The 22,079-nt window shown below is 41.8% G+C and overlaps 1 protein-coding gene across 3 annotated transcripts; it reads left to right on the plus strand.

Annotated features, from left to right (window-relative positions):
• Window positions 1-79: 79 nt before the first annotated feature.
• On the plus strand, window positions 80-21,196 carry LOC148027177 (acetyl-CoA carboxylase 1-like). 3 transcript variants are annotated; one of them, XM_087691723.1, is made up of 32 exons: window positions 80-332; window positions 1,698-2,070; window positions 2,152-2,358; window positions 2,446-2,607; window positions 2,773-2,865; window positions 6,972-7,067; window positions 7,144-7,317; window positions 7,475-7,568; window positions 7,898-8,085; window positions 8,352-8,402; window positions 11,870-11,909; window positions 12,005-12,129; window positions 12,270-12,386; window positions 12,485-12,559; window positions 12,687-12,743; window positions 12,832-12,936; window positions 13,035-13,121; window positions 13,452-13,643; window positions 13,731-13,919; window positions 14,048-14,158; window positions 14,300-14,392; window positions 14,473-14,649; window positions 14,734-14,811; window positions 14,909-15,031; window positions 15,279-15,551; window positions 15,654-16,006; window positions 16,595-16,832; window positions 16,960-17,270; window positions 17,368-17,587; window positions 17,723-17,905; window positions 18,018-20,156; window positions 20,450-21,196. In XM_087691723.1, the coding sequence occupies exons 1-32, from the start codon at window positions 82-84 to the stop codon at window positions 20,525-20,527; spliced, it is 7,053 nt and encodes a 2,350-aa protein (XP_087547849.1). In that variant the 5' UTR covers window positions 80-81; the 3' UTR covers window positions 20,528-21,196. The 3 variants fall into 3 exon arrangements, with proteins under 3 accessions (XP_087547849.1, XP_087547851.1, XP_087547850.1); XM_087691725.1 differs by lacking the exon at window positions 80-332 and adding an exon at window positions 476-749 and having other exon boundaries at window positions 1,659-2,070; XM_087691724.1 differs by lacking the exon at window positions 80-332 and adding an exon at window positions 476-749.
• Window positions 21,197-22,079: the final 883 nt, after the last annotated feature.

Below are 22,079 nucleotides of genomic sequence, written 5' to 3' on the forward strand. Positions count from 1 at the left end.
AATTATAATCCTTTTTTCTTAATTTTTTTGGGAGAGAGAGAGAGAGAGAGAGAGAGAGAGAGAAGGGGGTGAAGCAATTTTATGGTGGCTGGTGGGGGATGGCGATGGCTTCGGCATCTCTCTTCACCCTCTTTGCCTGCCTCTTTTATGGGCATTGCAAGGACCTTCTCGTCATCAAAAGGAGGTGGAGGCGCGTCGTCACCGGCAGCGGCAGCAGCAGGCAACATCCTTATCAAAAGCAACACCACCGGCCACTTGAACTGGTCTTCAGCTGCACTGCTTCAAGTTCCTCTATTTTCCCATAAAGATTCTCGGAGGTGCCTCTCATCACGGTAAAATCTGATACACTAATCCTGATTAACTCTTTAAACTAATCCCCCCCTCTCTCTCTCTCCATTACTTCATTTGAACACGGCTGCCTGCCTCCATTCCTCACCACCTAACCCGTCGCCCTCTTCTTTTGCTCGTGTGCTCTCTCTCTCTCTCTCTCTCTCTCTTTCTCTCTCTCTCTCTTTGAATGGTCATATCCAAAGACCGGTCTTTGCTATTTCAGCCTGCTAGTCTACTACTACCAGGCTACAAGCTTCTCGTCGCACCTCGCCAAAGCTACTCTTCTTCCCCCTTCTCTCCCCACTCCCCTCCCCCCCTTTCCCTTGGCCTGAATTGATTTCCATTCATTCATTCACCCCAGCTCAATTCAGATCTTCTGGATAGGCATCGTTTGGCCCGGTTCATCCGATTCGCTAGAGGTAATTCCCTTCCGCAGTTCTGTGCACAGAGAGAGAGAGAGAGAGAGAGAGAGAGAGGGGGGGGGGGGGGGACGGAGGGAGGGAGGCGCCGCAAATTTTCCCTCTCTCTGTACCCTATTCTCCTGCGAGTTCCCTCCCATCTCCCCCCATCCCTAGAGATCGCACTTACAACACGTGATGAGTACCCACAGACGATGCCTCATGAAACATCTGAAACTCAAGCAGTAGGCTGTGGCACAGGCTCGAAGTTTAAAGTAAATGTATTCCTACAGTAAATCGGGAGTATAGGGATTTATGAGCTCAGCTGACATAGCTCTTTGAGTGACCTCCTATCATACTTGCAGGCCTCTTAATCGTCAGTTAACTTTCCTGTGAACTCAGGTTTTGTGTGAGCTCGTATCCTACTTGGGGGCCTCTTAATTGTCAGGTAACCTCCCTGTGGACCTAGTTCCTACCAAGGACCTTCTATTCTTCTCCATCTTAACATCCTTAGTTACTTTGGCAGCAAATCTTTGCTCCGAATGAGCTTTGTAGATAACTAGCCCTACTATCACGTTTCAATGACTTCCTAACGTTACGTGACAAGCCGTGTCCTGTTCCAAAATTTAACAATTAGTTTTCCAATTCTATGGATGCATTCCGAACCGTTGTCTAATCAGGTAAGTTTTATTCTTTTATCTGAATAGACGCATCGTACATGGATACGAACTATGGCCTAGTAATTATGTGATTGATCTAGGTGTAATCAAACCATTGAATTAGTTAATTCAGTCTCTGTATGCCATGGCTTTCACGTTGATGGGTTGTCAATCCTGCACAACCCAGCAACTTGTGCATTTTGCACAGTTTTCTACACATAGAGTTGTTCTGCTTGTATGTCACGCTATTAATCTCTTGATCCTCAAACAGGGGTAATGTCACGCTATTAATCTCTTGATCCTCAAACAGGGGTAGTGAATATATTGCCATGGGAAGCACAGTTGGAGAGTCCTGGCGCATCAATGGGGATGGAAAACCTACCTTGAAGCATGTAGCAAGTGTATCTCAAATTGAGGAGTTCTGCAAAGCCCTTGGTGGTGACACTCCCATTCACAGTATTTTGATTGCCAACAATGGCATGGCAGCAGTTAAGTTTATGCGCAGTATTAGATCATGGTCATATGAAGCTTTTGGATCAGAGAGAGCTGTCTTGTTGGTTGCGATGGCAACTCCAGAAGACATGCGCATCAATGCGGAGCATATACGTATTGCGGACCAGTTTGTTGAAGTTCCTGGAGGGACTAACAACAACAATTATGCCAATGTCCAACTAATTTCGGAGGTGGGCACCCCAAGCTTGTGGCATTATTCAAGAACCGGAATGTTGGTTGAGGGACAACTAATCACGATGAGATGAATGCAGGTCGCAGAAACAACTGGTGTATCTGCTGTCTGGCCTGGATGGGGTCATGCTTCTGAGAATCCAGAACTCCCGGATGCATTGGAGGCTCGAGGAATTGCATTCCTGGGACCTCCTGCGGCACCCATGGCTGCGCTTGGAGACAAAATTGGATCATCTTTGATTGCCCAAGCTGCAGGCGTGCCCACCATCCCTTGGAGTGGTTCTCATGTAAGGCTTTAAGCTAGTCTCATGTTTTGATTTCAACATCTTCAATGAAGCATTGAGGATACTTAGCAAGGATATTCTGGTTCACAGGTGAAAGTGCCTTTTGAGACGTGCAAGGATGCAATTCCTGATGAATTATATAAAGAAGCATGTGTGTTTACAGCAGAAGAAGCAGTTAAGTCATGTCAAGCTGTGGGTTATCCTGTCATGCTCAAAGCATCATGGGGGGGCGGCGGCAAAGGTATACGAAAGGTAAGCAGTTGCAAGATGCTTTAGAACCTGCACAAGAATTTTGCAAACTTTAACTGTACAGTTCCATCACTGTTGTTCAGTGGAAATGGCTTCATTGGATTAGGCTTTCTTTTGTGGCTTGATATGTCATTAGTGTGTGTAATACCTTGCAACTTCATGAGACAGGTGCATAATGATGATGAGGTTAGAGCACTTTTCAAGCAAGTTCAGGGCGAGGTTCCAGGCTCTCCTATATTCACAATGAAAGTCGCTTCTCAGGTACCCTTTGCCTCCACTATTTACAACAGGGTTTGGGTTTGTGTCCTGTCTATCTTTAGTTTCAGAGTTACGCTAGATTCCAGATTTTAAATCATTCATCTGTTATGTCTACCATTACTGCTGTTGCTTAAATCTCATGCTTTGAATACTGTCACTGACAGTTATGGGACAAATGCCCTGTGCAGAAGCTAAAGTAGCTGTTCTGTCAATAAAAGTATCAGGCAAGCTCTTCTTTGTGATGTTAATTTCAGTTGGGAACTCTTTCTCACTGTGAGCTGTGATTGCAAAGATTTGTTGCCTTTGTACAATGAAGTGGGCATTGGCTTTATTGAGGCTGCTGCTGATCTAATGGCTAAGGGGACTGCACAGTTAAGCTCACCTGCATTTCATAGCAGTTTCTTCAAGAACCGTATATGATTTGCAGTAACTAGGTTTCTTCCTGCTGTCCACATCCATGGGCTATCTTTATGCATTTAGATGAGAATGAAGCTTATTGTTTTTGTGCAAATGCTTATCAATTAATGCAGACCACAGAGAGTGTGCTGCAGAATAAGAACACATTCTTGTTCTTGTGAATTTATCTAAATCAATGTAGTTCCCTATATATCTATCTCCAGACTGTCTTGTGCGGGGCACTTTTGTAGCTTATATTTTATGAGTCAAGGATTACTTCTCATGGTGCAAGGGAATGGTAATGGTTTGCACTTGAGCAAGCCTGTTGGATAATGGACTTCTTGTAGCTTATGCTTTATGAATAAAGTCTTTGACAGCCCAAGAGTTTGCAATTGAGCAAGCCTTTTGAGAATTGCATATACTGACAGGAGGCTATCAGTGTACTGCTGATGCACTATGCTAGAGGTGTTATGCCTTAGAATGGCAAGATTGACATTTTTACTAAGGTTCAGGTCAGAACACAGTCATCAACAGTGATGTTCACACTTCCTTGTTGACAATTGACCATATTGCTGTTCAAATAATGCAAGGTAATGGCCATGGCTTGCACTTGAGCAAGCCTGCTGACAAATTTCAGTTATTGGTGGAAAAGTAGTGGCAGAAGGCAATCGTTTGCTGCTGCTGATGCAGTATGCAAGAGTGATGCCTTGGAATGGGAAGAATGGCCTTTTTACTATGCTGGTGTAAGAACATCACGGTTTGCCAAGTAAATGTGTCTGCTTTATAATAATGAAAGTGACTTGCAAGATCCTTTTACTCAAATAACTAGACCAATAAGGTACTTTCATCCCAGGATATTTGTGGTAAGGTTTTGGCCTTGATTGCATAGTTCCATAAAACGTTGCATCATTCCCTGCGGAAACCTTCTTGTTCCTCTTTTGCACATGACAGCCTGTCACTCAAAACTCACATCCTTAAACATGTCCTTATGGAGGACAGTAGAGACTTGTGATCAGGGGAACACTGATAGCTCAAACTTGAGGTTTTGATTGTTGGCTAGGTGTTAAGGTTGAATCAAACTGTACACTTTAATGCATTAGCAAAAACCCTAAATTCCAGAAATGTCCTAGACTAGGTTGGGTTGACATTTTGGCCAATTAAATATTCAATGGCCTAAAATGTGGCTGGGTGCCTATTGAAAGTCAAATGCCTGAAAACAAGGGAAATGGCCTAACTTTTGTCAGTTTTTGCTCCACTTTGCATGCAAATATCATTAATTGCTTTAGGTCTAGCTTGGTGCTAGCAAGTGAAGTTGCCTTCTGATTTTTATGTGAAGTGCTCCACTGGAGGTGGTACAAAAGTTTGAAGTTTGCAAAAGAAGTGATTGAGAAGTATGAAGAGGGAATTCACAAAGATATTGAAGCAGAAAATGGGGAGGAAATTTCCACTGAAGGTGGTGTTGAAATCAATAATCAATCAAATAAATTAGAAGGTTTGTATGGAGAATCACGCGTGCTGTTACTCAGATTGTCAGATTGGGATTTATGATGATACACTAGGGTTTGCAGAGAAAGCGCAAAGTGTACAAACATGACTAACAGAATGATTTCAGACAACACACAAATGAAGAAGGAAGGAAATTAATGATTATGAAAGCTCAATGAGGAAATCGAGTTTGTGAGCTGTGATACAACATATGCACTAGGATAGGAGGCCTCTCCAACAGTCACTCTCCCATAGGATTGGGCTGAGGGAGTGTCAGGGTGTAATCCTCTGGAGTGGATCCCGAGTGCAGCAAACCACCAAAGCTTGATGCTGCATGAAGAGGAGGAGATGTCAGGCAGCTACTTTGGGCGCGAGGAGATTCAAAATGTAGCAGTTCTTGATGAGGAGAGGTATGCTGGGACTGTAGAGATGCTGGACAGCAGCAGAACACAGCAGGTGCAATGAGGAGCAGTCCAGCAAGCATTCCACCCGACGTTGATGACCAGCAGATGAGAAGGAAGGAGAGGCTACAACTGCAGCAGGTGTTGCAATGGCAGGTAGCCGGCTGAGATGGAAAATGCAGCAGTGGCCAACCTCTGATGGTGACAGCTGTAGAGGCTCGAGGCTGGCTGAGGTGGAGCATACATCAGCTGGGCGGCAGCTCCTGGACTGATTGACAGCAGGATGGGAAGGAGGGGCTGCTGAAAGAGGAGAAAGATGATGTTGATGGTGCTGATGATGATGACAGCGGGGAGAGGTTGGAGAGAGCTGGCACTCAAAGGAGATAGATAGGGGCAAAAGGAACAAGAGTGGCAATGATAGTGATTTCCTTTTATAAAATTTTTTGAGGCTGTTCTCCTACCAAAGTTTTAGAAACTTTTTTTAAAAATTAGATAAATTCTTCATTGTACTCTGGATGTTTTATGCAAAGCTGGTTCTTAAATCATTGTATAATTGAGAAGCTTTTCATATGGGAATTTGAAAAGTCCATTGACATTTCTGTTAAGTGGCATCCTGTGTGACCCTTACAACCTCCACCAAGCTCAAGAATATGGGTAAATTTGATTGAATCCTACTTATTAATCCCTTGGGAAGTTTGTTGAGTGAGTATATGCGCTTCAGAGATGAGGTCTAAATCTGTTAATTGTGGTCCTGGAATATCTATGCCAGCTTGAAAATGAATGGTCCTCCACTTTTACAATAAAGCAATACCTTCTATTGTTACTTTTGAGTGGCTAACCTTTTACTTTGTCTAAAACTTAATATAGGTAGACGGACTCTTTTGGAAATTTGAGACTTGCATTATGCTCAAACTACAGAAATGCCGGAAGAGGTGGTTTGATTAATGGGTTGAGATGATTTACCAACTCTCTGTATTGAGATTGCTATGGATACTTTGATTATGTGACCTTGACAATTTTATCCATACCCTAGATTGTGTACATGTGAAATGAAGGGCAATAGAGGAATCTCAAAGAGGTTAAGGCTTCCATTGATTTGTTGCGGCTCTTATTGAACTGCACCATGTTCATACTGAAAGATATCAAGCTTTTGATGTCCCTATGACTCAAAAGCTCTAAGTAAGAATGTGCCCCAGAGATCTCAATAGGTGTTGAGGCAGAGATCTTGATGTGTGGTCTAGGCACGCTTTTATTATTTGTTATAACAGGGTTAAATTACTTTGGTGGTCATGGATGAGTGGCTGATCACTAATAAGAGGCAAATTCTCCTAATACCATAATTGATTTGTCTTCTTTAAGCTGTTTGACTCCTACTGTAGGTTGCCTGACAGCTAATAACTTTTGTATCAAACGATTAAGGTTGGCAGTATGAATATTTCACACTCTTCAGCCATTGTAATGATCTGCTTAGGTGATCTTCGGCTTCGATAGCCAGAACCTAGTTTAGGTCTATCTATTGACCCAGGTGCTGTAAATAAACCTTTGCACACAATTTAATTTCATGTGGGAATTGGCATTCACATTCTGAATTCATGGTCACAAATTTAACTTTTGTGGGGACATTGCATTCTTATGTATCATCATCATGTTGGGCTCAAAGCAAACAGGTTGGCCAGTACTAGATGTTTAATTTCTGTCCAGCTACATGTACCTTAAGCACTTTAAGTGGTTTTTGCAAGGTATGCATGCTGTATCTGGTTTGATTTGTTCTGAGCTCTGAATTATCTAGACTCTACCAACTTAAGGCTTTCTTATATCACTGTGCAGAGTCGACATCTGGAGGTCCAACTTATTTGTGACAAATATGGGAATGTTGCTGCGCTGCATAGCCGTGATTGCAGTGTACAGAGACGCCACCAGAAGGTTTGTTCTCCACATGAACTCGTTGACAAATGTACTTGCAATGGAAATAGTATGACATTGTTGTTGATTCTGACAGATCATTGAAGAAGGTCCCATAACGGTTGCTTCTGCTGAAACAATCAGCCTGTTAGAACAAGGGGCTCGTCGTCTAGCAAAATGTGTCAAGTATGCGGGTGCTGCAACAGTGGAGTATTTGTATAGTATGGAAACAGGAGAATTTTCCTTTTTAGAGCTCAATCCTCGTTTGCAGGTAATTTTTTTGTCATCTTGGAATGCTACTCTGATTATTAACATTACCCAGCTCCTGATCTGCTTATGGTCTATAGGTTGTATGTTCTGTCACAAACTCTAAATGCTACTTTGTCCTGGTCAAATTATTCAGCTTATGTCTTTGCCATGATGTGTAGGTTGAGCATCCTGTTACAGAATGGATAGCTGAGGTGAATATACCTGCTGCTCAACTTTGTGTTGCCATGGGTATTCCTTTATGGAGGATTCCTGGTAAGAATTTCCAAACAAAATGAGACTGCCTTGTGTCTTATCTGCCCTGTTTATACATACAAGTTGATTTTAAAATGAGAGTGGTAGAGATGACAAATGTGGTCTTCTCTTCTGTTAGTTTGGAATTTTGACAGAACCTTATGCAGGGTCTACTTTTCTACTTAGATGCATCTTCTTTTCTACATTTCTAGATCTTAATTTTGAAATAAAAAATATTTCCTGCATCATGTAGGGGGGAGCAATTTTCTTGTCTTTTGAGATTTGTAGGATGATGAGATGCAAGTCTGATGTTGCAGTGAGATGTAATCTTTAGATTTTCCTGAATGCAGAGATTCGTCGCTTTTATGGTAAAGACTCTGGGGGAAACTATGACAGCTGGCAGAAAACAGCGGAAGCTGCCTCAGAGTTTGATTTTGATGAAGCAGTGTCAGTAAAGCCCAAAGGACATTGTGTGGCTGTACGAGTAACAAGTGAAGACCCAGATGATGGTTTCAAGCCAACAAGTGGCAAAGTCCAAGTATGTAATGAAGTTTAATCTTTCATTCTTTTTACAGTAAAAAGAGGTCATGCCAGATGCATGATAATCTTCTTGGCATTTGTTGACACACAGGTTTGAAGTTGTTGTCTACATGATTCCTTTGGTAGTACGAGTGAAAACTATCTGCTTGATCTATTTATATATTAGCTATTATAAATATCTGACCATACATTCTACCTGTGCATCTGTTTGACAAAGGAAGTTCATCTTGGGACAATATTAACTTTTGCCTACTTTGGAACCAGGAACTTGTTTTTAGGAGCAAGCCAAACGTCTGGGCATATTTTTCTGTAAAGGTACATGTTGACTTACACCATATGCCTTACCTTAAGAGAGTTATCTAAGCAAATTGAGTTTTTAAACCAAGCCCAAATTGTGGACGGCTTGATGAGCAGTTTCTTTTGAATTTAAAAATGTGAGGGTTAAAATATACACAATCTACTTTTTCATGACGGTAGGCTGGCCAACTGACCAGAATGGCTAAGATGCTTCCTACTCTCGTCTCATCCAATAGGAAATAGTCTCTCTAATCCGCATTGCAATTTGGTGTTAAGCTTGTGTTCAAAATTTCTAACGTATCCCGCACAATCATCCTGTGCTATTTTCTTTTCCTGAATGTCTCTACACACTTTAGACACTTGGGATTGTCCCAATTTGGATACCTATGAGGTCATGATTTCTTATGGGTTTGCTTATCTCCTAATATTTTAGACTAATTTCTTTGACAGCTTTGTTACTCAAGGATTGAATAGACCTCACTATGATCATTTCTATGAGTGTTTTAAAGTTTTTTCAGGCTGTACCTTCTTAGAGAGTTCAGCCACTCTGTCTAAACTTAATTAATACTAGGTTTCCTCAAAAAATGTGTCTCAGACATTAACATTCCCTGCCTTGAATATTGCATGAGCTGCAAAAAAGAGAATAAAGATACAATGGTGTTTCGCTACTCTGAGGACTATGTACTCCCTCCAAGGTATGTAGAGATATGTATGGATGGCGTTGGCTTATGGGCCAAGAATCCAAGAGTGGTAATTACATAATGATGTGTACAATATGGCCTTGAGAACTATAAGTGGGACTCGATTGCCCTAACCATGAAGTGCCCTCAGTGCATTCACACTAAGTCGCTTCATGACCATTGTGACCAATGCTACTAGCTCCCATCCAAATATCCAAGGATGTAAATGTAATTGCAAATGATGACAAGCTGTGGTATAGTGGCACAACTTGTCGCAATAGGTGCCCCTGGTGGTAAGAAATCAATCACACGGAGATGAAGCCATAACATGAATTGGTGTTGCAATAGATTAATTTGAAATGGGAGAATGCGATGGGAGAAGAATATGGAGCTCTCTCCTCTCTTGAATGAGAATGCTTTGGTAGAAGAGGAAAATAGAGTGTAGGAATTTGGGATGTTAGAAATTAAATTATGCCGGCAGCCGCTCTTACAAGCCTTTCTTGCTCTTAGAAGATCTAGGATCTTCAGCTTAAGAGCACTTCTGATTTGATATCATGTGTGGAAATGGTGGGGCTGCAGAGAGAACACGTGTGTATGACATTAATTATCATTGATAAAACTTGAGAAGTAAGAGAATGAATGAATGATGATGAATGAGATAAAATGGGGAAAGCTCAAGGATTAGACGCTGTCCCACAGCCACTCTCTCTTGTGGAGGTAGGCTGAGGAAAATTGTCAGTGTGTTAATCTTCGAGAATTGCTCCAGAGTGCAGCAATCCACCAATGCTAAGACTTGATGATGTGTGCAATAGTGGAGGGAGTGAAATGCAGTCCTTTGGGCAGCAGGATGTTGATGAAGCCTCTAGGGCATGCACGTTTGCAGGCTGAAACACGGCTCAATTTTGATCAAGTGACAACGATGATGATGACATCAACAGTCCTTCCAGCAGAAAATGCAGGCAGCAGATTGTCTAGATGATGACGATGTTGTTGGAACAGCAAGTGGTAGGCTGGGACAGCAGACAAAAGGTCCGCAAGGTAGGGAAGAAACTCCTGCAGGCTGGTGGCAGCCTCTGATAATCAAGGCAAGGTTAGCACTTCTAGGCAGTGGGTGGCACCAGGTGGGAGCCACTAGGATAGAGGCAGCAGCCACCCTAAGAGGGAGAGATGAAGGAAGATAATGGAGAGAGCATTGGAAGTGAGGGAATGATTAAGGTGTGAGAGTAGGAGTCCCCACACCATGTCCTTTTATAGGAGATTTTCGGACATTTGTCCTACCACCAAAGAAAAATATATTTTTCTCTAAATAATTCGTTTTGGGGCTCTTTTTTTCGAGTTAACCTAGGCCAAATTGCACGATAGGTTTTTAATATTAAGGCCTTTAATTTTGCTTGCTCAAGGCGCACCTTATTTTTGGGCACATCTTCATAGAGCCAATGCTTAAAGCATGGATGATGCTATGGGCATACAAACAGGGAATGGCTGTTCCGGCCTGTAGGAACGGCCTAACGCGTTCCAAACCCTTTGAGGAGGTGAAACGGCCAGGGAACGTTCCGTGCCGTTCCCAAGGCCGTTCCCCCTGCTGTTCCCTGTTTGAAACGGCCATTCCAGGCCTGTTGGTAAAAAAAAAAGACGTTTTTTTCAATTTTTCCTTTTTGCTTGTGTCACACTCCTTCCACATGTTCACCCATCTCCATTGCCCAATGTGCACACACTACTCTCTCTCTCTCTCTCTCTCTCTCTCTCGTTGGTTGAAGATTCAAAGTGTCAAGACAACCCACAAGCCAATCAAGAGTCCATGGAAAGTTAAATTTGATGCATTATCAACTCTTACAAATCACAATCAAATTTCAGCCTATCCTCAATTCCAAGGTAATCATCCATTTACATTGTCTAATTTCAAGGGAATTTGGGATAATTGGGGCAATTCGAGGCAATTTGGAGCTATGGGGATAATCAAGTCAATTTTGAGACATTTGGAGCATTGCAGGGTATTGGGGCAATTAGAGGGACATTCTTTTAGGCAATTTGGGTCATGCAGGGCATATTTGGGGCACTTAAGACATGTGCCGTTCCCCCTGTTCCCGTTCCCTGACCTTGGATGTTCCCCCCGTTCCAAGGGGTCTTGTTCTCGTTCCTGTTCCCCGTTCCTTGTTCCAAGTAACTATGGCTATGGGTGACGATAACATTCAATAAGCTATATTTCTTTTAAAAAAAGAAGAAAGACAAAGGCTTGATATTTGAAAGATGCCTGAGAGGTGTACCCAAGGTTAGAACTTGTGCACCCATGTAGACATCCACACGCTCAAACCACTTGAGATACAACCCTGTTGGCAAAAGATATATTTCTTGGCAAACATTTATTTTCACCATGCTCTTCAACGGAGATTAGACTATATATGAGTGTGGTAGGCATATAGAGAGGTGGCATATTTCTCAGGTGTGTGGTCATGTGGGTTGTTTGAGGATTGTTACTATGGCAGGTTAGTTCCTTGGTTTCAGCTGGTGCGATCCTCAAGAGGGGTGGCTGCTCCGTGGATTGATATCATCCATACCACCCTGGTTGTGCTCACTTTCTGATCTCATTCTATCCTTGTATCCCTGTGTTTTTTGTAGTTTTTTGGGTCCATTTGTTTTTTTCTACCTGTCTTTGAGTCTAGTTGGTTGGCCAGAAGGTCCTTTCTAAATATTTCAATTCCCTAACTCAAACTTCTGTGAGAGAGAGAGAGAGAGAGAGAGAGAGAGAGAGAGAGAGAGAGAGAGAGAGAGAGAGAGAGACTCATTGTGTTTCTGATCATGTGGCAGTCTGGTGGAGGAATACACGAGTTTTCTGATTCACAGTTTGGTATGTACTATGTTGCTTACCATAAAAGGTTTTACGTGTTGCAGAAGTTTTTGATAAAAAATGACTGATGTCACTGAAAATCAAAACATATTCAGGACATGTTTTTGCTTTTGGCGAGAATAGAGGCTTAGCTATCGCCAACATGGTTCTTGGATTGAAGGAGCTCCAAATACGTGGAGAGATTCGTACTAATGTTGATTATACAGTTGATCTCCTGCATGTAAGTTGGCTCACTGTTCTTTGTGGGACTTTAGTTTAGAATGTTTTTTCTGTTCTACTTAGAGCCCTTGAGCTACAGCACTAATGATATGGTTTGAAAACATTCCCTGTAAGTGCTTGATGATATGCTTGTTTGGTCAGGCACAAGAATACAGAGGGAACAAGATTCACACTGGTTGGCTAGACAGCAGAATTGCCATGCGAATAAGAGCTGAGAGGCCTCCTTGGTACTTGTCAGTTACTGGAGGGGCTCTTTATGTAAGGTTCCAATACAAAGCTACAGGCTTTTTGCAGAAGACTTCTGTCTATTTATCAAAGTGGAATTGATTGGTGTCTTTGATTTCATTGTTATTCAGAAAGCCACAACACTTACATCAGCACGGGTTTCAGAATATGTTGGGTACCTTGAGAAAGGACAGATCCCCCCCAAGGTTCATTCTATAGATGTGCAGTTCTGGTTTGCAGGAAATTCATTCTGGTTGTCTATTCTTTTATCAGCTATTACAGCTGTATGCTGCTGTAATCAAAAGCTTATATTATGAGCTATTTTTATGGCAGAACATATCTCTTGTCAACTTCCAAATTTCTCTCAACATTGAAGGAAGCAAGTACACTGTATGCTCTTCTGCTATCATTCTTTGAAAGGATGAAACTTATGTATGCTTTGCGTGTTTCTTACAAATATATGATTTTTTTTCAACAGATTGAGATGATAAGACATGCACCTGGTAATTACAGACTTAGGTTAAACAAATCAGAGGCAGAAGCTGATTCATATACCCTTAGAGATGGGGGTCTTCTAATGCAAGTGAGGATATTGACTGTCAGGATAACATTCTCTGCAGTTTTTGTAGTTGGTTTAAAGTCTTATATTAATTAAGTCTTGCAAATGCAATGATTGGGCAGCTGGATGGAAATAGCCATGTGATCTATGCTGAAGAGGAAGCGGCTGGCACGCGTCTTTTAATTGATGGTCAAACATGTCTACTGCAGGTTTGTGAATTTCTTCTTAAACAGGATTTGTGTTGAACTTTAACATTGTTTAGATTTTCTAGCACATCTGTCTGAGAGCTCACTAAATTAACCTGGGGTTTGCGAGTCATAGTTGAAGTAGGGCTTTGTATGTTTTTCTCTAGTTTCTAACAGCTGGATTGTCTGCTTTTGTTAGCATACTCTGTTAAATCCTCTATACTACCATTTTGTGATAAAGAGTTTTCCCAAAGACCAGATTATTTTATGTTTCTGACATTTCTGAATACATAATTGTGGGACTTTGGTATTGACATTCAGACAAGCTCTGACAAACTGGTTTAAAAATTGCAGAATGATCATGATCCATCACGTTTAATTGCCGAAACTCCTTGCAAGTTGCTTCGTTTTCTGGTCCAAGATGGCAGTCATGTTGATACTGATATGCCATATGCCGAAGTAGAAGTTATGAAAATGTGCATGCCACTTCTGTCTCCAGCCTCAGGGACAATTCATTTTAAGATGTCAGAAGGTCAAGCAATGCAGGTACTGCAACATAGAAGAGGATTAGGAAGGTCTGAAGTGTGGTTGTTTCATGTAAATCAAGACTTATTTTTAGTGTATGCTTGACAGGCAGGAGATTTGATAGCAGGGCTTGATCTTGATGATCCATCTGCTGTAAGGAAAGCAGTTCCTTATGAGGGTGGTTTTCCTCCTCTTGGACCTCCCACTCCAGTTGCAGGCAAGGTGCACCAGCGATGTGCTGCCAGTATTCAGGCTGCTCAAAAGATACTCGCTGGTTATGAGCATAATATCGATGAGGTATATTCTTACTTCAGAAATTTCAATTAACAGGTTTGTTTGTTTGCTCTAGATTGATGAACAGATTCCATGATAATTATGAATCTTTGATGAGACTGAATGTTGATGTACATCTTCTGGTTTTGCAGGTTGTCAAAACTCTACTTAGCTGTTTAGATGATCCTCAGCTGCCTTTACTCCAGTGGCAAGAATCTATGTCTGTTCTTTCAACACGCCTTCCAAAGCTTCTTAGGGCACAGGTTAGTCATAAATTAAGTAAAAGGATGTTTATGTGTAGTGCTACATATGCAAATGCATCTCATTAGTTGGTTGTCTGCTGATTTTGTGTTTTTAAAAGTAGGCATGGTAACTTACAATGAGCTCTTGGTATGAAAATGCAGCTTGATGCAAAATTTAAGGAGTATGAAAGTTCCTTCTCTGACAACCTTGGAAGCATGGATTTCCCAGCCAAATCTTTGAGGGCAGTGATGGAGGTTGGTGATTACCCCATGAAAGCTTTCTTTTGGGTGTCTAATGTAGTTGCACTCTAACTTGGCACATTGGCATTTTGCAGGCATTTGTTTCCTCCACACCAGAGAATGACAAGCCTACAGTTGAAAGACTGGTTGAGCCACTTTTAACTCTTGCCAAATCCTATGAAGGTGGAAGGGAGGGGCATGCTTGCAATATCGTGAAGTCCCTTTTCAAGACATATTTAGATGTTGAAGAGTTGTTCAATGAGACTCCAGAGGTTGATCTGAAAACTAATGAAACTGATGTTGCACTTGTTTATTTTTGTTTCAAGTCTTGTTGTGATGACTATACTTCCATGCAGGCGGATGTTATCGAAGGCCTGCGGCTGAAGTACAAAAAAGACCTCTTGAAGGTGGTGGATATTGTTCTTTCACACCAGGTAACCTACCACATTCAGCCCTCCCCTCCTTTCCTTTTCCTCCTGTCAGAGGATGTTGTTTCCAGCAATCCTAATACATTTTGCATGCCAAAAATAGGGTGTAAGAATGAAGAACAAATTCATTCTTCGGTTGATGGGAGCACTTGTGTATGCTAATCCTGCTGCTTATCGAGAGCAATTGATCCGTTTTGCTGCCCTTAATGATATCAAATTCTCGGAGGTATAAGCAGTATACTAAAAAGGAGAAAAGGATTTTGGTTCTCATAACAATCATAATCTGGTGATAAGAGTCATTACTTTCCAAGGCTTATAACAGAAATGGAAACATTTGGATGTCATTGGAGTGTGATTGTTGTATATGGATGGCAGGACTTCATTTTTAAAGATCATGGTTTTGTTAATTTTCTGTAATTTTACCATTTGCTATGCTAAAGCATTTGCCGGCTTCTTTTACTTTGTTGTTACAGTTAGCACTAAGGGCAAGCCAATTGCTTGAACAGACCAAGTTAAGTGAACTTCGGTCAAGTATTGCTCGAAGCTTGTCTGAACTTGAGATGTTTACTGAAGATGGAGGGGAAGGAGTCTACACTCCACGGCGCAGAAATGCAATTGAGAAGAGGATTGAGGATTTAGTTAATGCTTCTTCAGCTGTTGAGGATGCTTTAGTCGCATTGCTTGATCATAGTGATCACACTCTGCAGAGGCGTGTAGTTGAGACATACATCAGGCGCTTATATCAGGTTTGCTCATTGTGAAACATGCCTGTCTTTCTGTGGTTGAATTGTGCCTATGTGGTTGGTTTTAGATGGATACTAAGGCATTTCTCGGCTTGCTGCAACCAGCCTCATCTTATTAAGGGTTCTGTGAGAATGCAATGGCATCGCTCTGGTCTTCTGGCTTCTTGGCAATATTGGGAGGATTCCCCATTCAAAATAGCTGACACATTGAGCCAAACATCAGAAAGTTCTAAATATGACTCTTGTGAATCCAAACGTTGGGGTGCCATGGTTATTCTTTCAACACTGAATACTCTTTCAAGTGCTGTTACTGCAGTACTGAAAGAAGCTGCAGGTCCTTTTGCAAACCTGGCTTATGGTGAGAAGACACAGGAAGAACCAACACAGAAAGGATCTGGAAATGCTCTTCATGTGGCTTTGGTGGGAATCAACAATCCAATGAGCAATTTGCAGGACAGGTTTACCTCATTCCAAGTGTACTCAAATTTTCTATATTGTCTCAGTTTCTTCAGATTCACGAGTGGAACCTGATTTTTTGCACATAGTCTTGAGGTCGCCATTGTATTGGGGTTGTAGAAAACTTATTTTACTGGGTCATGAATTTCCTCTAGAAGTCAATGTGCAACAAAAGTTTTTTGCCTCCCACTGAATATGTGCAGATAACCAGCATTTGTGCAACTGTGCATGCTACTTTTGCATTTTGAGTCAGTTATTGTTCTATAAACATCCAAACATCCAGACAAGCCAGCAACTGTGGATGCAACTTTTACATTTTAGGTTAATCATTACTCCATAAACATCGTGACAAGTTCTTTCCCCGCCTCCCACCTTGCCACCAAAATGTTTTGTGCAACTGTACATGCAGCTTTACATTTTAGGTTAATAGTTATTCCATAAACATCTAGACAAGTTCTTTCCCCACAAACAAAAAAGGTGCTCTGTTTCTGGCATCATCAGTAGTGCACTGTTTTCTTTAGATTGCTTCAGTGCTTGTATGCTGATGATAATGTTTCATCCAAGTCACTATTTGTCTTAATGAATGGCAGTGGTGATGAAGATCAAGCACGTGAAAGAGTGGAGAAATTGGTGAAAGCATTAAAAGAAGATCCACTGACATCAGTCCTGAAAGATGCCAGAGTGGGAGTTGTCAGTTGCATTATCCAGCGAGACGAGGGTAGGTCACCTACAAGGCATTGCTTTTACTGGTTGCAGGAGGAACAACGCTTTTCTGAGGAGCCTATTTTTCGCCATGTGGAGCCACCTTTGTCTAATCTTTTGGAACTGGTAAGACATTGTACGGGTTTACGAAGAAATGTTATTTTTGACTCATTTTGGAACTGCTAAGACATATTCAGGTTTACAAAGAATCTCATTCTCGAGTCATTCCACTAAAATGTCTCCTTATTTGCAGAACAAACTCAAAGGCTATGGGAACATGCGCTACGCAACGTCAAGAGATCGCATGTGGCACATGTACTCTGTCATTGAGAAGCCTGCAATTCGCAGAATGTTTCTGAGGGCACTCTTAAGGCAGCCCAGTCCAAGCAATATGTTTGGAAGTGATGATGAATCTTTCACTTGTGAAAGTGTTAGCTTGGCTTTACAGAGTGCTTTGGAAGAGCTGGAACTTTCTGCTCATGATGTAGATAGGAAGGCAGACCATGTGCATATGTTCCTGAGTATTTTACGATCACAGGAAATGAGAGACTTGTGTGATCACAGGTCAGTGTATATTATTTAATCTGTCCAGCTGCTATATTGTATGTGCTGAAAGCTTGTTTTGACAACAGTTTTTTTTTTTGGGTGGTTTTTGGAGCAGCACTGCCAAAGACTTACGAAACAAAGGATTAGAAGTTGGGACTGTAGTCAGCATCCTGGAAACATTGGCCTACCAGATTCATGCCAAGCTAGGATTACGTATGTACCGTCTTGCAGTCGCTTCTTGGGAAATTCGCTTGAAAGTAGATCTTTTGGGCCAAATAGATGGGGCTTGGAGAATTGTTGTTACAAACCCCACGGGCCACACATGCACTGTACAGGTAAATGTTTATAAGACTGTGCTCCAAAGTTCACAGAAATTTGTCAGCAAGTAGTTTTCGTCTTCTTACCTACAAGTGGAAGTTTTCAGGATGTTGCTGCTTGTTGCACTAAGTTACTCTCGTTTTGGCCAGCAGATTTATTTGGAAGCAATTGATGGAGTCAGCAAGTCGGCTGTGTATCTATCTCCGAAAGGCTCTCTTCATGGTCCTTTGCATGGTGTACGGCTTGATTCTCCACATAAGACTTTAGAACTTGTTGAGCGCAAGCGCTTAGTTGCAAGGAGGAACAATACAACCTACTGTTATGATTTTCCACTGGTAGCTTGTTAGAACTAGAGCCTGGTTCTTTGACAGTGAAATGCAAGGCCACATAAGTCTGATGCAAGAGTAGGAAACTAACATAGTGTCTTGTGTACTTGTTAATTTCCAGCTTTTTGAAACTGCATTGAGGGAATCCTGGGCATCTTCGGCAAACACAACTGGAAAACCATTTATCAGAACTTCAGAACTGGTGTTTGGGGGTGAAGTGAAATGGGGTGCCGCTTTAGTAGAAACTGACCGCCCTGTAGCATCAAATGATGTGGGGATGGTTGGATGGAATTTTGAGCTTAGTACACCTGAGTTCCCAGGAGGGCGTACCATCATGGTTGTTTCAAATGATGTTACACATGGTGCGGGTGCTTTTGGCCCAAAAGAAGATTACTTTTTTAAGGCCATGACTGATTTGGCATGTGAAAAGAAACTACCTCTCATTTACTTGGCAGCCAACTCAGGTGCACGCATAGGTGTTGCAGAAGAAGTAAGGGCATGCTTCAAGATAGAATGGTTGGACAGTCAGTCTCCAGAGCGTGGCTTCCAGTACTTGTATTTGACAGAGGAAGACTATGCACGGATGGGCTCTTCTGTCAAAGCCCATGAATTGAAGCTAGATTGTGGTGAGATCAGGTGGGTAATTGATGATATAATAGGTCAGGAGGATGGGCTTGGTACGGAGAACTTATCTGGAAGTGGAGCAATTGCAGGTGCCTTTTCTAGGGCCTACAGGGAAACATTTACCTTGACATATGTATCAGGCAGAACTGTTGGAATTGGAGCATATCTGGCAAGGCTAGGCATGAGATGTATTCAACGCAGTGACCAGCCTATTATATTAACTGGGTATTCTGCTCTCAACAAATTACTGGGACGAGAAGTATACAGCTCCCAGATGCAGCTGGGTGGTCCCAAGATCATGGGGGTGAATGGTGTTACACATCTCATTGTCTCAGATGATTTGGAAGGTGTTTCTGCAATTCTCAAGTGGTTGAGTTATGTTCCACCATACGTGGGTGGGCCTCTTCCATCCATTCAGGCCTTGGATCCTCCAGAGCGAAAAGTGGAATATAATCCTGAGATGACTTGTGACCCTCGGGCTGCCATTCGTGGTGTGGATAATGCTGGAAAATGGATCTCAGGAATTTTTGATAAGGACAGCTTTACTGAGACCTTGGAGGGATGGGCACAGACTGTTATAACAGGGCGAGCACGACTAGGAGGCATCCCAGTTGCCATTATTGCTGTTGAAACCCAAACTGTTATGCAGAGGATTCCTGCAGATCCTGGTCAGCTTGATTCTCATGAAAGAGTGGTACCACAAGCTGGCCAGGTGTGGTTCCCTGACTCAGCCTCCAAGACTGCACAAGCTCTGCTGGACTTCAATAAAGAGGGACTTCCTGTCTTCATCATGGCTAATTGGAGAGGATTTTCAGGAGGGCAAAGGGATCTGTTTGAAGGCATCCTTCAGGCAGGGTCCAACATTGTTGAAAATCTTCGCACTTATGAGCATCCAGTGTTTGTTTATATACCTAAGACTGGGGAACTTCGAGGTGGAGCTTGGGTGGTGGTTGATAGCAAAATAAATCCCGATGAAGTTGAAATGTTTGCAGAGAGAACGGCCAAAGCAGGTGTTTTAGAACCAGAGGGACTTATTGAAATTAAATTTAGGACAAAGGAGCTTATTGAATGCATGCATCGTCTTGATCAGCAGCTCCTGGATCTTAAGCAGGAACTGCAGGCTGCTGCTGTGAATTCTCCAACTGAAGTTGAATCTATCCAGAAAAAGATGAAGGCCCGAGAAAAGACCTTGCTTCCTTTCTACACGCAAGTTGCAATTCGGTTTGCAGAGCTACATGACACATCTACGCGATTGGAAGCCAAGGGGATTATCAAGAAAGTTGTTGATTGGTCAGATTCTAGATCATACTTTTACAAGCGTTTGAAGCGAAGGCTTGCTGAGGAAATGGTGATCAAGGAGGTTAGAACAGCAGCTGGAGGCACACTCCCTCGTAGTTCCGCTGCTGCACTTGTCAAGGAATGGTTTTTGTCTTCCAAGCATGTGCGATCTCAGCAAGGAACCAAATCATGGTCAGATGATGAGTCCTTCTTCACTTGGTTGGATGACACACAAAATATTAGTGAACATTTAGAGAAACTGAGGGAGGAAAATGTATCGAAACAGTTACTCTCCCTCAGTACCTCCTCTGCATTCTTGAAAGTCTTACCTCAAACTCTGGCATCCTCGCTGCAGTTGGTAAGCTCTGAAGCCCTTCCTTTGTTTGCTGGTTCAGTTTCTGGGCTAAGTCTTCTAGTTTTTGAATTTGTTAGAAATCTATGTATTTAAGGTATTAGCTAAACTGTAGTATATCAAAGGTGGCTATAGGAGATAGTATCCAATTGTGCATCTCTCTTTCAGTAATAGTTGTTTAGCCATCAGGCTTTGCCCAAGGGACAATGTTCATGTGTATTTAGCTAAATTGATGATGCTCCATTTGCTATTTGATGCGAAGGATAGGTGTCTTATTCAGCCTTCTGTTGTTTGATCAGGCAAGCTCTTCTCAGAAAGCTGCTTTGATGGAACAGCTTCACCAAATACTGGGGACCTCAGGAGTGGATATCAAGTGAACTTCATGTAATGGTGCACCTGTGTACTTTTAATCGCCATGGTTGTGCAGCAAGAATGTGGCACAATCATAACAGGGAGACCTGAGGAGCATGTCAGTGAACTTATGTAATGATGCACCTGTATACTTCTGAATGCCATGATTATGGCATCAAGAACGTGACACAATTTTTATGTTTTGATACTGCACAGACGGCGAAAATAATTCCTTTCCACGAGAGTTCTTGTACCTTAATTGTATAGTGCCTTCCACTGATGGCTTTGTATCATGTTTTTCTAGCCATTCGTCTGAAGCTGAAAGTGCAGCAACAATGCCTGCCTTTCCAGAATCATATAGTTTCTGAGCTTCAATTCAAGCTCAGACTGTATCCAAGTCTGTTATAGCATCAAATTTCCCATTTATAGCCATACATGCCAGGGGTCAGTCTCAGTATGGATGAGGCAACTTTGCCCTTTGTTGAAACTCCTGACTAGTATTTTGAGGGAAATTTACTTACACATGCTGTTATTGCTGTCCAGCATGAGTGGTTCTCACTTCCTTCATGAGTGTAGTACTGAGAGAGGATTAACAGAAGTTCAACGCTGCTTCAATTACATCCTTGACTTGAGGAATTATCTTTGTTGCTCATTCGCTTGATTTATCAAATGCTATGGCTAGAGTTTGAGGTTCCCATTCTATCTTCTATTTTCTTGTTACTGTCAAGAACTAAAAAATCATGTAAATTTTGAAAAGTTAACTGCTTTTTTAGGTTATTCAATGCAATCATAGCAACGTTTATTGCCTACTTTCATCCTTTGTTGATGAACCGAACACTTCATTATGTTCTCTACTGGGTGTCAACTATTGTCTAGATAGAAGATCTAGCAATTTACTCACATAAACTGCCTAGGCAGTAGGGTTACCTTCACACCTAAATTCTTGACTAGATTTTCAAAGAGAAGGTAGCCATGATGTTTAGTAAGGAGGCAAATGAACATGTTGCACTATATTCACTGTATTTGCAAGACACTCACAAAGTAAAATCTAAGGTGGGTGTGACACTAAAGGAAGATTAAATCTTCAAAGTGCTGTACTAATTCTGGCTTGACGTTACATCGGATAAAGCTAACAAAACAAATTACATACACAACTGTGTCATTCAAGGCCAACTCTCAACCAACTAGATCAGCCATAGACCTCATTCAAGCCACCTTTTGGCTGAGCAAGTTTGCCAGTGCCATACCTTACTAGTTGTCTCCCTTACCCCTTGTCCTACCTTTCCCTATTCTGGACGTGTATGCGAATTCTTATTAAAATTGCTTTCGTTCTCCTCTTTCTCTTCCTCTTAATCTTAAATAACTGGCTTTCCTATCTTAATAGAGTAATCAGTCTTCTATTTCAAAAGTTTGTTTTTCTTTGCACAGAACTCTTTGTGTTGGTTGATGGAGTCCATCTGATCAAGCAAAGTCACCCACTTTGATTGTAGTAGTTACTGAAGATGGAATCTAAGTACTCTTGGGTTGTTTTGTTGACAGGGTAGAAAATTGAGTGCCCTGGATTGTGTTTCTTGCTTA

The sequence above is a fragment of the Lygodium microphyllum genome, chromosome 13 (assembly GCF_053477565.2).
Source record: "Lygodium microphyllum isolate KBCC chromosome 13, Lygodium_microphyllum_v1.1.10, whole genome shotgun sequence".
Lineage (NCBI taxonomy): Eukaryota > Viridiplantae > Streptophyta > Polypodiopsida > Schizaeales > Lygodiaceae > Lygodium > Lygodium microphyllum.

Bases quoted from the DNA above. Each gene is read 5' to 3' on its own strand.
- LOC148027177 (XM_087691723.1), top strand. From the start codon at position 82: ATGGTGGCTGGTGGGGGATGGCGATGGCTTCGGCATCTCTCTTCACCC. The intron at 7,318-7,474 runs GTAATTTTTTTG...CATGATGTGTAG, and splicing joins AGCTCAATCCTCGTTTGCAG to GTTGAGCATCCTGTTACAGA. The intron at 15,552-15,653 runs GTTTGCTCATTG...TGCTGCAACCAG, and splicing joins ACATCAGGCGCTTATATCAG to CCTCATCTTATTAAGGGTTC.